The 19040-nt window shown below is 36.7% G+C and overlaps 1 protein-coding gene across 1 annotated transcript in view; it reads right to left on the bottom strand.

Moving 5' to 3' along the window:
- The window catches only part of LOC145662560 (protein stum homolog), a 163548-nt gene extending 144804 nt beyond the window's left edge, over nt 1-18744 (bottom strand). The window contains exon 1 of the mRNA XM_081728242.1: nt 18442-18744. Coding sequence (XP_081584368.1) covers nt 18442-18594 — 153 coding nt within the window. The 5' untranslated portion in view covers nt 18595-18744. The remainder of the gene's footprint in view (nt 1-18441) is intronic.
- Nucleotides 18745-19040: the final 296 nt, after the last annotated feature.

The raw sequence follows: 19040 nt of genomic DNA, 5'->3' as shown, positions 1-19040 counted from the left end.
GTAGGTCCTGCACGATGTTCCACGGTGCCGTCATCATTGGTTAGCATCCTATGAACCTATTCCAAAACAGCCGAAACCAGCACTGCACCAAAAGAAGGTCCTCCTGTGTGTTTGGTGGGCTACTCGCGGCATCGTATATCGGGAACTGCTACCAGCTGCTCAGAACATCAATGCGACTATGTACTGTCAGCAGTTGAGATGTGTTCAAGAAAAACTCAAAGCTCTGGAGCCATCATTTCTGAATTGCGAATGGGTAATTCTGTTACAGGGTAATGCTAAGCCCCACGTGGGTAGGATGACCCGGGACACCATTCTACGCCTTGGATGGGAAACACTATTGCATCCGCCATACTCCCTAGACATTGCACCATCCAAGTATACCTGTTCCTTTTCTTGGACAATCACTTTAGAGAACGGCAGTTCAAATCCCTAGTAGAGGTGCAAAATGCATTTGATGCCTTCTTCGCTTCAGGGCTCACAAAATTCTAAAGCAATGGAATCCATGGCTGTCCAGAACGTTGTCAGAAGGTTGTCGACGCTGGTGGAAACTATTTTTTATCTCCCAGATACGTCTTAGGTGGCATATCGATGTTCGAAGGTAGTGGGTGAAAAAGAGATAGAACTTCTTTGGTTACCTTATATTTTTCATCTGACAACATTGCCTAATTTTTTGTGTGCAATACTGAATATTATGATAGTTTTTCAACGGTTTATGAGATAAAGCTGATAAAACCAGAGAAGTGTGCGTCTGCAGTCCCAAACATGTGTGTGTGTGTGTGTGTGTGTGTGTGTGTGTGTGTGTGTGTGTGTGTGTGATCATGCATATTTCGTAGGAAGAAAGTGTCCTACCTTTATAGTTTAGATAATTGAACTACTTGGGTAGCGAAAAACTGGCCAAATTAAATAAATGGAAAATATTTAACTTTAAAAACTCACTAAAAGACAAAATAAATTTTTAAAAAATATTAACCAATTTCAAGAAAAGCACTGAAAAGTAGAAAATAATAAAAGTACTAAAAGTAGAAAAAATAAAAGCACTTAAAAACATAAAATAATAAGTGCTTAAAAGCTTAAAATAATTCATTACCATTATCTATAAAAATGCTTAAATCTGTACCAAGCCAGTCAAATTAATGCCTATTGGCTTGTTACAGATTTTATTTTTTATAAATATGGTAATGAGTTATTTTTAGCTTTATAAAGTCTATTATTATTAATATGACTAGAAGATTCTATTAAACTTCTGGAATCGCACTTCAGCAAGGATATAGTACATCTCTTCAGACACACCCTAACGTCTACCTACTTCAGTTACCAAGACAATTTCTTTGAACAAAGCGATGGTGTGGCAATGGGTTCTCCTCTCTCTCCAGTAATAGCGAACTTCTATATGGAGTATTTTGAACACAAAGCGCTAGAAACAGCAACATACAAACCTACAGTATTCTGCAGATATGTAGACGACACATTCGTCATATGGCCCCATGGCAGACAGAAACTCGACGAATTCCTGCAGCATCTGAATTCTATACACCGCAACATCCAGTTCACAATGGAAACAGAAACAGAAGGAAGACTCCCGTTCCTGGACGTACTCGTATACAAGAAGCCAAATGGAAGCCTAGGCCATTCAATCTACAGGAAACCCACACACTGATCTCTACCTCGATGCGACCAGTTTTCATCATCCTGCACAGAAGATGGGGGAGTTAAATACTCTAATACACAGAGCATACCAAATAGCAGATTCAGATAATATAAGCACAGAACTGTCTCACCTGGAAACAGTATTCAAATTCAACGGATATTCGTCGAAACAGATCAACACAGCCATGAGAAAATACAGTAGCAGAGATTGCACCACAAAAGAGGACAACACGGCAGACAAGGAAAATATTGCACTTATTCCATATATGGGAAAAACCTCCAACCAACTAGCAAGACTATTGAAGAAATTCAACATCAAGACTATACACTGCCCTCCACCGAAGATCAGGAGTTTACTACCAAGTGCAAAAGACTCATTGGGATTAAAGACACCAGGCATCTATAGGATCACCTGTGAATGTAACGCCACTTACATAGGTGAAACAGGAAGGAACATTGAAGACAGAATGAAAGAACACCAGCGACACACCAGACTTAAACAACCGGAAAAATCTGCAATAGCCGAACACTGCATACAATACAATCATACGGCCATGTGGGACCAAATTGAAGTACTAAAGAAAAGCAAACAGTTATGGGACAGGAAAATACATGAATCTCTATTCATCCGTACATACAAGCCATCCATCAACAGAGACGAAGGTTATCATCTACCTGACACCTGGATCCAGCTTCTCAGTACGAAAAGAACCATCAGCCAATCAGAGAGCAGTTTCCACCAGCAAAATCAGAGCACACCATTGGCCAACATAAACAACCAATAGGAACACAGCGATTCTTAAAGACCACAATATAATCTGTACGACCAGCACACATCAACACATAGCTCTGAAGATGTTGCCGCTGTATGGTAACGAAAGCTCAGCACAGCAACACTCACTCTGGCAGCAATCCCGAGAACATTGGATTAATCTATTATTATTATTTTCTGTTTTTTAGTGCTTCTATTATTTTGTACTTTTAGCGCTTTTATTATTTTCTACTTTTTGGTGCATTTATAGAAGTCGGTTAATATTGTATTTATAAAAAAAAAATATTCATTTACAAGTGAAGTGTTTTTACAAATTATAGCCTACTAGCTGAAATACCCGTTCTTCGCAAGGAAAGAATAGAGTTATTGAATGTTTTTGTATCCTCTTCCTCTCTTAGGATACGCATTTCAATGAAAATGTAAATGACAAGAATTCATACTGTCATTCTTTCTTACCTTCGTGCTAATGAGGGCCGAACTTGAACTTAAAACGGCATTAGAAGTATCATTATTCATGTTAGCGACTCCGAAAACTAACGTTCTTATATTAATACCCGTAGTTTTAGATTACCGGTACTCTTTCATGTCACGCCTTCCTCACCTGTCACCTCCAAACTGATAGGGATGAATGAGGACTTCAACGGCATCATTAGTGTAACTATTCGTCTCAGAGTTCCTGAAACCTATAGGCACTATTATAGGTCATTTTCGATTATTTTTACTTGTCACTCGTTCCCACTTCATGCTAATAATGAGATAAAAGTCTTAAGTTATGCCATGCTCCATTGATGTATAAAAAATCATCAAAATCGGTCCTGTGCTGTAGGAGTAGTTAACCGTCAAACAGTTTTACATTTCATTTTTATATTTATATGATACAAATTTATATGTTTAAGAGGATTTCATAGTTTACCAGCGTCAATTACCCGCTTCACTGAGTTAAAATAAGAAAAACAAAATACTAACATGTCTCGTTAGTCAGTCACTTTTCACTATTACTGAGCGTTCTCTGATAGATGACATTTTGTGTCTTGTATTCTTTAACCAGAACATACACATTTTCGGGATTTCCAACTCGAGACAGTGCCGCATTATGAAAAATCAGCTAAATCAAAATTAAATATTACGCTTGTTGGCCGAATTTGGATTTAAATGGCATCAGAAGTGTCAATGTTTATTTCAGCGACCGCAAAATATGTGGATTCGATACTAATATCGGTTATTTTCTATCATTTTTATATATATTCCCTCTTTACTTGCTCCCCCTTTACTTCCCCCGGGGCCAGAACCTCATCTATGTTGAAAATTTGATCGAGATCGGTTGGGTGGTTAAAGAGTTATTAAATCACAAACATATTCACTTTCATGTTATTTATATACGCAGATAAAAATTAATATGTATTTTTTTAAATTAAACATGTTTATTATTCTAAAGTATTCTGATAAATAAATTCAATCACGTTCGCTGTAAATAGAATGGAAGGACGCGGTTTTGTGTGGTGTAAATGTTTCTTGGAATAAATTAACCACATTATGCAAGGGATTCCTAGATAAGAACTGAATTTCTCTTCTGTAAGCAGAATATCTTTTCCTTTCGTTCTTAGTATAATAATTGTCACATTTTTAAGGCGTTATTTATTAAAATCATATCTTTTTCGGAGCTGCATTAATCTGTATTTCATATCAATACATTTTATTTTGTGGCCTCGCGTAGCATAGTCGCTAACGCTCTCGTCTTCGGTACGAGCGGTCCCGGGATCGATTCCCGTTGGGGGCACTCAGTCGAAAAAGTATAAAACCGTTTAGGCCAGCCAAGCTGAATGAGGTTTTCTTGTGTTTCCCTCATTCACACCAGGCAAATGCTGGGGTGGTGCCTAACTTATAGGTACCAGGGCGCTTCCTTCCTTCCCTTTCCCCGGATAGTGTGCTCGCTGAGGGACTGATCCCTTAAACGTGACGAGCTTAAAATGGCCTTAGATGCCGAAAGTCCAGACATCTAAACATCCTACATTTTATTTATTTATTTATTTATTTTAGTTTGTAATAACATGCTTACATTTCGTATGCTTAAAACTACTAAACCATCCTCAACCAGGAATCGAACCTGGGTCTGTACTTTCCAAAGATAAAGATGCTAACAAATTAACATTCTTTCTGATCCCTTTGAGTCATCAAGTTTCAAACATTAATAATTTGCTTATTTATGGGAGCAATGTAGGACGATCAGTGACTGATATAATGATCCAAATTTAAAACTGTGAAGGATGGTTTGTAAAAGAATGAAAAGAAAAAAAAAAAGAAAAAAAGAAATGAATGTGGAAGCGACACAGAAGATGAATAGTTGAGTTGTCGCATAAGAAGAGAAAGAAGCTAAAGACGCTCCCCTCTCCCTCCAGTTCCTCTTACGAACACATGTGATGCTGACGGTTCTCTGTTTACAAAGGCTTACTCACATGTATGTGCGCTTGCGTACTTACGAAAAGACAAAAAGAGATGAGTTGAACCTTTATTATCACAGATAATTAATTAATGAAAAGCATTTACCTATGCACAGAAGAGCATGTATGAATGGCGGACGGGAGTAATTGATGGTTTTCAGACTAATTTAAGCTGTTTAATGCAGTCAACAGGGAACAATTGACTCAAATTACTTTGTCAAATGAACTTTTACACAGAAAACATTTATATTATTCAGGAAAACGCAAATTAATCTTCATAAATCATCTCCCATAATCCCCAGCCCGAGAACACTATTACATCCTGTGTACATTGTATAGTGATTAAGTTGGTGATTTAAGGAAAAATGAAATGATTGTGTTTAAATTTAACGTCCCACGATTACGGACTTTAGGCTAAAGAAGACAGATGTTGGTGAAATTATTTTTTGTGCTCTGCTACCGGGAATCGAACTTGGAACCACTTGCACCAACGGCACACACGCCGATGTCACGACAATAAACAGAAACAGGCAAAATATTGAGATGACATTATTATTAATTATTATTATTATTATTATTATTATTATTATTATTATTATTATTATTATTATTAGTAGTAGTAGTAGTAGTAGTAGTAGTAGTAGTAGTAGTAGTAGTAGTAGTAGTAGTATGATTATTATAATTATTATATAGACATAGCAACATTAGCGATTAAATACCGATTTCTCTTACACTTTTTCCAAGTCCAAGACTGGCAAAATGGTTGGAACAATGACCTACTGTGAACTGTTTGGGAGTATTTAAAATAAGTGTTGATCTTCACTTTGTGTTTTTTTCTGTGTTTTTTAACACTTGGTTATCTAGTATTGCTGTTATGTACCATATATTAGCATGGAGTATCAGCATCATTATGCAACGTCAGTTTCACATGAGATCGTATATACATAAATCCAGATTATGAGCATAGACCATAGCTCTCAGGCTTTTCCTGAAAACATAAGTAACTTCTGAACGATTGTCACAGTTCTCTCATAGTTTCTCTCTTTTGATCTAGGTTAAGTTCCATGCTCATGAGTAGCACGTTGATGCTTTCTGTTTCCGCCTTGAGACATACTTCCGACTCTATCACCTTCTGCCATATATGCGGAAGGCGTCATACACCTTCAGCATGTCAATCTTTGTCGATGTCCCGCAAGACTGCCATATGGCAAGAATGATGGTGTAGTAGTTCTCATATGTTGTAGTGCTTTCAGCGAAGCAATTCTTTCATTTTGGCGGGAAAGTCGTCACTAAGTTTCTGAAAATATTGTTCCGCACTGCACCCACATGCCACTTCAATCTTGTTACACGTAGGCTACGTTCTTCGTCTTTCCGAAACATATTAGTAGTAGTTCAGTCAAATTAGGCATTTTTGGGGCCAAACCCAGACATTTAAAATAACAAAACGAAACTTGCTGGGTTATGTAGTACTAGTTGTATCGTACTTCTGAAAAAATATCCCCAAGAATCCTGTGATGGGTTTAAGAGCTATGACGTCATCAATATGGGTGCCGTCAAAATTCATAGTTAAATCTTTGAATGCGTATAACTTTTCAAGTAATGAAGCCAAAATGTTCATTTTTGTGACAAACTGAAGAGAACTAATTGAAAAATTTGTAGAATCAACTATAGTGGTTAAATCGATGGTTTCCTTTGAAATATTTCCACATAAACTGCAAAAATTCACTTTTCTGAATACTTGTTTAGAAGTTTGTGCGTAAATATCCTCCTGACTGACCATGTTTTATATATAATATTGTAGGCCATTTTATTAGCTTTAAAACTATATGGGTTTTATTTCTCTACCGCAAAAAATAAAGGAGTTTGGTGAATTTAAGTTGTGGAGCATGCAATCCGCAACGTGTGCTAGATGAGCATAAAGCTGACGTACAAAGCCCTGCTGAATTCCAGGTTCTCAAAACATGTACTACCGATCTACTAAAGGAAAGAATGAAGGAAGCTGAAGCGAAAGGGGGAACAGTTAAACTACGGATTCAGTAGATAAACATGGTGAAAATTATGTTTGTTCATTCGAGCTGAGGGCTGTGGGGATTGGCAGCTATATCTTTACAGTGAACAACATATGTTGCCGTATTTTCATGCCGCTGGCCATTTCAATTATGCAAACAGTGCACATGTTTGTTTATCTTCAAGAAATGCCTACTCTGGAGCAGAAAGTAAATCAGGATGAATAACAAAAGTTTTCTGCACGCGGTTTCTTTACAATTCGCCTATCAAGCAAATTTTATCCAAACTATGTATTTTGTTCTTCTACCGCGTTATTAGTCTTGTGTCTCCGCTGGTACCGGGTCAATTTATGCACAGGAATATCTTCATTTTTCCAGCCATTACTGTTGTAAAAACAATTCAAGCATTCTTCAAACTTCTCATTACCAGGAGCTTCATCGTTTATGAATAACCAGCCTTTACCTTAGTTATTCAACCTGGAAATACACTCAGTTTCATCCTTGGTGCTGTCGAAGTTGCATGAATAGTAGGAATGCTAGGGAGGATCTACAGCGGGTGGAGCAACCTAAATTGTTTTCTGTCTTTCTAAAACAAATTTTTTAAATTGAAGAAAAATTAGCTTAGCACATTTTGCAAATTTATTTATCAAGTTCAATTTATCATATTTTACTCACTTCTGTGTAAAATACAGTAATATGTTTTTTGCTAGACATTTCAATTTAGCCTTACATCTTCTCATTCTAAAAATTTCAAACTAAAGTACCGTATTAATCATCCCAAGCATCAAAGGCTTGGGATCAGATGCATTTAAAAGCGTAGTTGGATCGAGGTATCCTCAATGTTAACTGCGAAAATAAATATACTGTACAGAAACCCATAGCTAGGGAATGGCCAGAGAGACTTAGTAGCCTCTGAGTCCAACTTTAGGACACATTGCGGCTACCTTCAGCCACCTGAAACTTCAGCTGTTTGTATAGATCATCCAGATATATATTCAAAAAATAAGCAGTCAAAAGTAAAAAGGAACAATTTTATAGTATTCCTTTATGTGTGTCATTGCCCATCCAGGGTTAGTTTTTCCCACTCTAAGAAATATGACTGATATGGATTCGATAAATGGTATAATGTTAGGTCAATTATTTACTAGAGCTCTTAAATCCGGTGCAAACGGTCTTATTGACCACCAATTGATGGCTTCTTCAAGGTGCAGTCATTTACTTTTGTAAGCACAACACGCGACAAATATAGTGTTGTCGTAATCATCTGTCCTATGCATCAACTACTCATGTGAGTAATTTACTTACTCAAAGATCTTCGCTCAAGCTTTTTTACTCAAGGATGAACATCAAATAGTAATAATAAATTTCATACAAGATAATCCAATGAACATCCTCTTCCATAAATTGGCCATGAAATTTAACTTCTCCGATGGTTCTGTAAAATAGGTTCAAAATTATCTACAGGGATTGCAACAGATTGTAAACGTATTTGATACTTCCTCTTCACTACGGAATGTCACTTTCGGCATCCCTCAAGGAAGCGTCTTTGTCTCTCTCTTATTCTGTCTATGCATTAATGACCTTCCTTATATCTTACAATATTGTAAAAATTACCTATACGCAGATGATTTTCAAATCTATTTCTTAGGTCAACTCGAAATTTTGGAAATTTCAATCCAAAAATGAATGATTACTTGCGCCACATTTACTTCTGGTCAAAGGAAAATAGCTTAACCATAAATTCAATTAAATCTAAGTGCATTCCTGTCTCCTCTAAACGACTTATACAAATGCACCGTTCGAATATACCAGCAGTACAGATAAATGGAGCAATTATTCTATTTACTGAAACCTTTACAAATCTCGGGATAATAATAGATCAATCCCTTGAGTGGAAACCTCACATTAACGCTGTATGTAAGAAAGCAGTCGGGTCTTTGCATTCGCTTGCTACACTAAAGAAAATTCTACCCACTGAAACAAAGTTACTACTTGTAAAATCTAATATTTCCTCACCTTGAATATTGTGGGCTCTATCAGATCCAAATAAAGAACTAGTGTGTCGTTTACAAGGTATCCAAGATGCCTGTCCGATTTGCTTATAACCTCAAATAATCAAATCATTTAACTCCATACCATGGAAAGCTATGCCTTCTGAAACTTGTCGGTAGACGTTATTTGAAAAGACTCACACTTCTCTTTAAAACTTTGCGTTTTCAACAACCTTTGACTTTGTTCATTGCAATCATTAAGTGCTCATCATGATCGCAACATAAGATCAGGCGAAAAAAAAAAAAACTATCTTCCTCTACACTCGTTGAAATACAATTCTAATGCGTTCTTTGCATTCACTATCCGTGGATGAAATGACTTTCCATCCAACACACGACAATTTCACTCAATCCATCTATTTGTATTTAAGAAGTCGGTTGAGCAAACCCTCCATGAATCTTTCTAGGCTTACTGATATCTAACAAAAATGCTGATTTTTATACTTCAACCCTTTAATGTGTTCTGTTACTCTCTAAATTTATCTGAATATATTGTGTGTTTATTTGTAGTAATCTGTGTATATATGTGTGTGAGTGCAATTGGAACTTTTGTTTGTTGCATTATTTACTCCAGTGTGTTAAAAAAATCATATTTCATATTATGTGCAATAATTTTATATCCATATCTGTTGATGTGTGTCATTTCAATTATTAGTTTGTAAATACTTAAAATTGAAATATTATAAAATGAAAATGAAATCTTTGAGTTTTACGTCCCACGAGTTTTACGAGTTTTACGTCCCACGATTACGCCGGTGAGGCTAAAGGAGACGGTGATGATGAGTAATGAATGAAATGGTGGAATGGAGAAAGTGGGAGGAAACGAGAGAACCCCGAGGAAACCCACGCACACGGTGTTTGTCCACCGCAGAGGTCACTTGGCGGGGGCTGGGATTCAACCCGGGACCCCAAGCACCAGAGGTGAACGCTCTACCACTGAGCCGCCGCGGACCCCTATATTATAAAATGAGAATTGTCTGGTGAAGTGGGAGACAAGGCTTATTTAGTCTTAGCTTCTCCTAGTAAAACAAGACTTAAAAAAAAAAAAAAAAAAAGATCATTAAGAATGTGGTCGCAATTGTCACAGTTCAATTGTGGTATATTTCAAATGACATAGAAAAATGATAGAAGTTTTCTCTCGTTTTCATTGTGGCTGGTTGCAATTCTCATGTATTTGCGCCAGCTACTGGAAAAGGGAAGAGAGGTTCGTGATTTAAGAGGGGACGCTTACTAATCCCATTAATATTGCGAAAAAGAAAGAAATGTAGCAGCTTAATAGACTAAATTTCTCACTGAGTTGGTCTAAAAATTGAACATTGAGCTAATTCGACTACCATTTCTAAGTTGCTCTTTTTTTTTTTTTTTTTTTAATCACTCTCTCTATGATGAATAATAATAAAACTTTATAGGGCATCAACTGCACTTTTCGGACGGCACATTCACTCAGTGTAGTGTAGTCACCTCTGGTAACTGGTTCGATCCTAAGCGATGTGAGTTTGTAGTGTATAATATCCTGTTCGTGTGTTTCTCTCGAGGATCTCCCGTTTCCTCTCACATTATCATTCCACCATACTTCATAATAATGCACTGTCATTAATCATATGTCTGCTTTGTCCTAAAGAAAAAAAATGAAATCTTTAAGTTTTACATCGCACGGTTGTGCTGGTTAGGCTAAAGGAGACGGTGATGATGAGAGAAATGGTGGAATGAAGAAAGTGGGAGGAAACGGGACAACCCCGAGGAAACCCACGAGCACGGTGTTTGTCCACCACAAAGTCCACACGGCGCGAGCTGGGATCAAACCAGGGACCCCAAGCACCGGAGGTGAACACTCTACCACTGAGCCACCGCGCCTCCTTTCCTAAAGAGCACAACAAAGGACGTAACTTGTAAAAAAAAAAGAAAAAGAAAAGAAAGAACACAAGGAAAGACAAGAAAATCCAAAAGCAGAAAACAAAAGAATTATTTAAAGACAGTAGTGTTTAAAATACTATTATACTTGTAACGTAATGTAAGAACCAAATGAAATTAGTCACTAATTAACAGCCATTAAAGACAGTATGCATGAAGTCAACATTTAAATTTAAATCGAAAATTGAAACCTTTCAGTTTAACGTCCCGCTGTTATGATTGTTTCACTAAGAGAGACGGATGATTAAGGCAACTGAATAATGATGGAAGAATTGGTGGGATGAACATGCGGGAGGAAAAAGAAGTACCCCGAGAAAATCCAAGAACACGTGTTATCCATCACAAACTTACTTATCCGGGAATCGAACTAGAAACCCCACGTACCACACGTAAGCGCTCTACCACTGAGTCACCGTGACTCTTCAAATTAAATTGATTTGAAGATTGGAACAAGAGTACATTATATGAATTGAAAAAGTAACACTATTAATAGGTGGCAGCACATGACAATTTCTTCCGCTTGTTTAGTTTTGACGTTTCCTTCGCAGTCAAACAGAATGCGTAGAATAATGTAGTCGTGGTGAGGACATTGGTCCTTTTTCTACAAAGGAACACTGTTATTACTACTATTAGTAGTAATAGTAGTAGTTGTAGTAGTAGTAGTAGTAGTAGTAGTCAGGCGCTGATCCAAAGGGAGGGCTATAAGGGCTATAGCCTCCCTTGACTCAGATATACACTGGATAAAAATGGGCTTCAATCCTACTTTCTTTACACTGGATAAAGCGGCAAACTATGGTTTAACCCCTCTCTTGATCATATCCTGGATCCACGACTGGTAATAGTAGTATATCAGTTCAAAAATTCTGTAACATACTGCATTACATACAAGAATTGTTGAATTTTCGTTTATATCAGTATTACTGATAATGTGCTACTCACGCAATTAAGTATTTAAAACTAAAAAAAATAATGAACTTTAATATAAACATGGAATAATTCTGGTCTCATCATCACCATCTCAAGTCAACTTATCCTCCCGAAGCGGGGAGACCGTCTGGTATGGATGGGCTACTTTGTCCAGTGTGCGGCTTCAGAAATCTAAAAATGTGGATTACCACTGGTTCCTCTCCCCCTTTCTAACCCATCTAAATCCTTTATAACACAGCTTTCTATTCGACCAAGAGACGCCTTTACTAAATAAACATTAAAGGAAAACCATCAGTATCTCTGCTACGATTTCAAAGGCAGATCCTGTTGTTCCTCATTTTATCTTCACCAGGCGCCACGTTCGATAAATAGCATGACTAATTTTAAGCTGTACTATGCCATCTTTTCAGTTAGATACATAATGAACATTTTATTTCTTGTTTTATTATTAATGTCTGCAATTGTTTATCAATGTAAAAAGAAAACATAAATATTAAACAAACACTAAATAAAACATTCACGATGTTTTAGTGTGAATATGTTTTGAATATTCTATTATTATTATTATTATTATTATTATTATTATTATTATTATTATTATTATTATTATTATTATTATTATTATTATTTCAATTATTACTTTAATATGGGCGTATTGGGAAAAAGAATGAGATTGCTTTTAGAGTAAAATACAAGACGAGACGAGACAGACTTTTCGTGAGACATACGAAATGAAACGAATATGCTTTCCGAGACAAGACATTAATTCATGACATCTTTTCGAGACGAGATTGCCTCAACTCAGTGGCAGATCTAGCGAGGGGGCAGGGGCCTAGACCCCTAATTTTTGAGTGCCATAAATAATTTAAGCTATTATTTATGTATTTTTGAAAGTTTATAGTAAACACATGACATACCTATCATAGTTTGGGTTTTCAGGCTGCCCCCAGGTTTTATCTTCTAGATCCGCCACTGCCTCAATTCTTGTTGGTTGATTGTGCTGCAGTTTAGCGTCCCTTTCAAGCACCGAGAGCCGAAGACGAGCACGCTCAGCATACAGCCACAAAGAAGCTTTAGCATAAGCTCTTATCTCGTAGAGATTCCTAATTATTGCGTTGTCATAGAGTTTGCCCTGTAGTACTTTTTCTTTTAGAGTATAGAAATTTCCGGTTTATCCAAATTCCCGCAACAAGGTGCTGAAAATCCGCATCCTGTAGAGTTCCCTGGAATTCCGGGACAAAATTTTGTGAACCACTATAGTGACCACGAGGATTCATGAAGCTTGGGCTCTACACCAATCAGATAACTGCTTTGCCTCACGTGTGATGCATCAATAGAATTCGGCACGATTCGTTGAACTGCTTTCCGAACACACACTTGAAAAAAAAAAACGCAATACAGCAGAAGCACATCAACAATGTTGCCAAATTTAGAAGATATGGCAAATGAGAGTCATAAACACAGCACTTAAAGAAATATGGTCACTGAAACTAACATATTATTCGAATTTAACGGTAACAGTAATGATAGCAAAAATTATAACAGAACGACAACAAAAATAAAGAATTGAAACTTAGCGACAATCCAACAACATTTTACCGTCGGGAGATGTTCTCCGTGTGGCGCGAGAGATGATACTGGCAATATTTCGTGGATGGAAGTTGAAGACCAGGACACACTCCTGCATTCTATTGGATACTGAAATTGGTAAATGTAGGTCAAGCCTCACGACTCCGTGCGATCACTTTAGGCGGTATCAGTGAACGTAAAACAGATTGCACGAATAAATGTGTGATGGTGGTGAATATTTGGAGAAAATAAAGTTTAGTTAAAAAGTGTTATGCCTGTGTTATGTATAAAATGATACAAGTTAAGTTCATCTCCCCAAGCTTAAGAGATTAGAGGAATAAAAGTGAGAAACAATCACACAAGAAAAAGAAACCGAACAAGAAGAAAACATCAAAGATGTGAACTTGCGCAGACGAAAAGGAAAACTTATTAAGCCAAATATAATACAATGCGAAAGCTAGTAAATCGCAAACAAAGAAACAAACAATTGAAATCAACCACAAATATTTTTAAAAGTACAAAGAAAACAGAAGGAAAAATATACAAATTTGAAGAAAATCTGTAACTTACATGTAAACAGAATTAGAAATAAAGAATATCAAAAGAATACAAAAAGTTGGAAATTTATTATTATTATTATTATTATTATTATTATTATTATTATTATTATTATTATTATTATTATTATTATTATTATTATTATTATTATTATTATTATTATTATTATTTGAATATTTCAATTTAAGAATAATAGGTTGAAATATTGGTTTTCCTATCCTCAGGCTCATTTTGCAATTACAATAGCGGTTCACAACATGAGGCTCATGAAAAGTAGCAAGAGGAACGTAGACTATTAACAAATTGTTAGGGACAGGAGTTTTTCGATAGCTGCGAAATCGCGAAAATTTTCCGACAAAGCCAAGAGATTTTCAACGAACTACATCAGATTGAGTAAAGAAATACACGGTGTAGGTATTTTGAAGTCGCGACAAAATACGATAACTGGAATTTCGAGCGAAATATGCGCAAAACGTGACAAATTGCGAAATTTTAAAAACGTCAATTTCAGTTGTTAAAATACAGAAATAATACGTACAATTTTCCAAAGGGGAGAAAAATTTAAACTTCAATAACTCGTGCCCGTCCGCAATATGGCTTCTAATAACGAGTTGAGTTGATTTTAGTTTAGCGTCCCGTTCAGCAGCGAGGCTATATGAGACGTGGACCTACTGATTAACATGGAATCCGAACCACATGAGCTCCCGCCGGGAATCGCACCCGGGTCTCCCACGCCAAAGGCGCGTACGCTAACCGCTTAGCCACGAAGGAGCTCCGGCTTCTAATAACGAATACTGATTGTGAAAGGTTTTTTCGAAATACAGTTTGGTAATCAATGATAGAAGGCTACAAATGAAAGATGAAAACATGGAAACATGCAACATGCCGCACTTTTCATTAGAATAATAATTTGCAGATGAAATATAAAAGAAGATACTGCGCTAATGTATTGTAGGTATGTGGTTTTCCATGTATATATGTTTTCGGTGTATAGCTAATACAGTGTATGGTGTTTTGTAATGGCAATCGTCATGATACTGTGCTAGTGTACTTTAAGTTTTTGGACTTGTAAATGAAGAAAGAAGTAATTTGTTGTTAGTAACTGCATAAAGAATAACTTCATTGTCTTTACGTACCATTATTGATTTATTGTTTATTACTTATATTGGGCTTACATTAGTGTTTGTATAATTTATATTAGAGTTTGTAAAATTTATGTTAGAGTTTGTATATTAGAGCTTGTGAAATAATTTACTTAGCGACAAAATGAGAATTTTTATATCTCAAAATGCGACAAAATACGAAATTTTTAATTTCAAATGCGAAATGTTTGATTTCAAATCGCGAAAAACACCTGTCCCTACAGATTGTATTGTATAAGCTAAATTAGTGATATGGGAAGGGATCATTCAATGCATCTTTAACTTAAATCGAATGATACGAATTTGCTGTACCAAATCAACAAGTTAGAGCATGGTAAAGTAGAATGAAATATCTAGTTTAACGTCATTAACTTATATTGACGAATAGTGAATGTAAATGAATGAAAATGCAAGAATCGTAGAAGAAAGAAGCGGGAGAAAAGCGGAAGAATCCCAAAAAAGCCTAGAAGCATGATCTGTTCACAAAAAACTCGTGATCAAACTAGGGATTATTCACTGAGCGTTGTACTACTGAGCTACTATGGATAAGGCCGCATGTTCTGTAGGGTTTACAAATTAAAAAGACGCCAGCTTAAAAAGGGGATGGGGTGAATGCTGAACAAGTACTATTCCCAATTGTTAATAAGAACTTTTTATCATTATTAAAAAAAACAATACGAGAGTCATTTCATAAATAAAACACACTATGGCAAACTTATTCTCGGGGCACTGAATGTGTGCCAAAAAAACAGCTTTTCGATCTATCCTACCAGTTTTGCTCTATGGAAGTATTGAAACCGGAAGTTGATTATTGACCCATTCTCGCATGATTTCCGTGCTTTTCGCCGCACCAAGAATCTGTCGTTACAAAAACAAAAACAAACAAAAAAAATGAAATCTTTGACCTTTACGTCCCACGGTTATGATGGTTAGGCTAAAGGAGACGGTGATGAAGAGTAATGAATGAAATGGTGGAATGAAGGAAGTGGGAGAACCCCGAGAAAACCCACGCACACGGTGTTTGTCCACCACAAAGTTCACTTGGCGCGGGCTGGATCGAACCCGGGACCCCAAGCACCAGAGGTGAACGCTCTACCACTGAGCCACCGCGGCCCCTCCGTTACAAAAACAATGGATGCAGCAAGACTGTCCACACTGCAAGTGAGACACTTGTCTTTCTGCCACTAGAGAGTTTGGACAATAGCTTGATTTTCCATGGAACGGTTTTTCCATGTCCTTCCCATTTCCCTGACCTCACGGTTTCAGATACCCACATATGGGGTAGCAATTTTCGGAACAGCAACCTCCCTACCACTATACCGGAGTTAAGACAGAAGATTCGGTCATTTGTTTTGTCGCTCCAGCAACCCGTGTCCATTGTGCTCATCAATCTAACATGCTCATCGCGCTGTGAAGGATGTGTACGAACACATGTGTACAAACGTTTTGAACACATGATGGACTAGCGCGATTCCTTTTAAATTTACAGTACGTGTTGAGTAACATTTAGTTGGCATCCATTTGATATTTCTTATGTTTCGTTATGTTGTACAACAAATAAATGAATATATATCAACGATGTGATTCAGTACTGTTTGTTTTGGCACGTACTGTACTAGTAAATTTTAACTAGTTCCATTTTGATAGGATTACGTATGGTGATGGTATGTTCTTGAAGAAACATTGAATCGATTGTAAAAAACCGCTTGTCGTTATTATCGTTTCTGCTCTATAGCGACGAACGTTGAAACCGAAAACGGTTGACTTCTACCACTTCCGGTTTAAATAGAGGTTTAGCAGAGGAGATGGAAACTATTCTTGAAACACCGAATCGATTCTAAGTTGAAAAAATAAAATGAAAATGAAATGAAATCTTTAAGTTTTACGTCCCACGGTTATGCCGGTTAGGCTAAAGGAGACGGTGATGATGAGAGATGAGTGAAATGGTGGAATGAAGAAAGTGGGAGGAAACGGGAGAACCCCGAGAAAACCCACGAGCACGGTGTTTGTCCACCACAAAGTTCACTTGGCGGGGACTGGGATCGGACCCGGGACCCCAAGCACCAGAGGTGAACGCTCTACCACTGAGCCACCGCGCCCCCCTAAGTTGAAAAAAGAAAACATTTTACGATATCTGCTACTATTTTTGCTCCATTAATATCAATATTGATACCGTAAGTAATAACAAATTTTAACCATTTTCGGATTTGGTAGAGTTTGATAGGTAGTGATGGCATTAGACACTGAGTCGATTGCAAAGAAACGCTTAGCGCTACATATTATCGTTAATGTTCCATAGTGATCAATGTTGAAACTGGAAACGGTTGGTTTCTACCACTTCCGGTTCAAAAAGAGGGTTAATGGAGAGGAATAAACCTATTATTGGAACATTAAATCGATTGCAAAAGAACGCTTCTCGATATCTCTTATCGCTTTTGCCCTATCAAAATCAATATTGAAACTGGGAATACTAGTCAATTTCAACTACTTCCTGTTCTGGAAGAGCATTGCGGGTAGTGACGATACGTTCCCTTGAGACGCTAATTCGATGCCCGAAACTACTTCTTACCTTTTTTGCATTGATACCTGTTGACAGACAGACAGACGGACAGACGGACATAGCCTTTCTATAAGACTTCCGAAACTTATGAAAAGCATAGTTTGGAAATATAATAATAATAATAATAATAATAATAATAATAATAATAATAATAATAATAATAATAATAATAATAATAATAATAATAATAATAATGTCACTTTTGTAGATGATTCTATGGATAAATTCAACTTTGGGATTATGTTGTTTTCTGTATGTCTTTGAATGTGACAATTCGTGTTGTCTCGAGTTTGGGAACTGCATGCCTTAACAAAGAAATATCGAAATAAGATGAAGTTTATTATTCAATTGGAGACACTAATTCGACACTCCTCTCCGGAGATCTACCTCAATTTAGAGAGTGGATAGTACATTGGTATATGAAACACTTCAATCAAAAAAATAAAATTAAATTAAATTAAAAAGAAGAACAGGTTGTTTTCTTTTCTTTTCTCTCTTTCTCTTCCTTTTCTTCATTTCCTCTTTTTTGTCTTTTTTTCACTCTTGGTAGGGTCGCACGAATTTGGTGCAATAGTGTTTCCAAATAAGGGAGTGCGTTTTTAGATATTAAAACAAATAATTCATGTTGCGATTTCTTTAGATGCGTCTGCATATTTTAAGAGTATTGAAGTTTCAGCACTGCTATAGTTAGATACGTTAAATACATACAGTATATTATCCTTAAGCAAATTGTAAACGTAATAGTAAAAAAAATTGAGTCTATTTTATTTTATTTTATTTTTGCTACAAATCTAATGAAAGCATTGTTTTTTTAAAAAGAAGTCAGTGTAGGAAACAAAAAAATAAATACTCCACAGTACCTCATTCTGCCCCACGTGATACTGGGCCGCTGATTGATAAGATCGTCTTCTCTTTTCAATTCCAACACCCGCTGACGCTAAAAGATTCGAAGTCCTCTTCTTTTCCTCTGGTTTATCTTCCTGTCCATTTTCGGCGTCTTTTCCTGCAGGCATCTTTTTGTAATCCAACTTTGGTGACTTGTTACTTTTCCTCACACGGGACACGAACCTACGCTAAGTCACTTGATTCCGCGTCGCCACTCACTGACGGTTTGAGCTTTTGTGTCGTCGTGTGTTTGTGAGTTCCGCCAAGTCGAGTCAAACTCTGGCGGCTCTGGCTGTAGTGGCTGGAGGAAGCAAGTTTCGCTTTCGATAAAAATGAACACCCGCACGTTGTCATGGAAACCAACTCTTGATCGCTTCAGCGTTGCCAACTCTCTTCCGCTCAAAATATAAATAACATCAAGACCTATATATTAGGAGTTGCGGATGGGTGGTATGCTGTAAAAGATGGTTGTTTACTATTTACTTTAAATACGACTTTTTTAAAAAAATCAGATCGGCCTAAACGTTATGTTATTGTTATCTCTCTCTCTCTCTCTCTCTCTCTCTCTTTCTCT

Source organism: Thermobia domestica, chromosome 10 (genome assembly GCF_964235325.1).
Source record: "Thermobia domestica chromosome 10, izTheDome1.hap1.1, whole genome shotgun sequence".
NCBI classification, from domain to species: domain Eukaryota; kingdom Metazoa; phylum Arthropoda; class Insecta; order Zygentoma; family Lepismatidae; genus Thermobia; species Thermobia domestica.
This window is presented reverse-complemented; position numbering and strand designations above follow the sequence as displayed.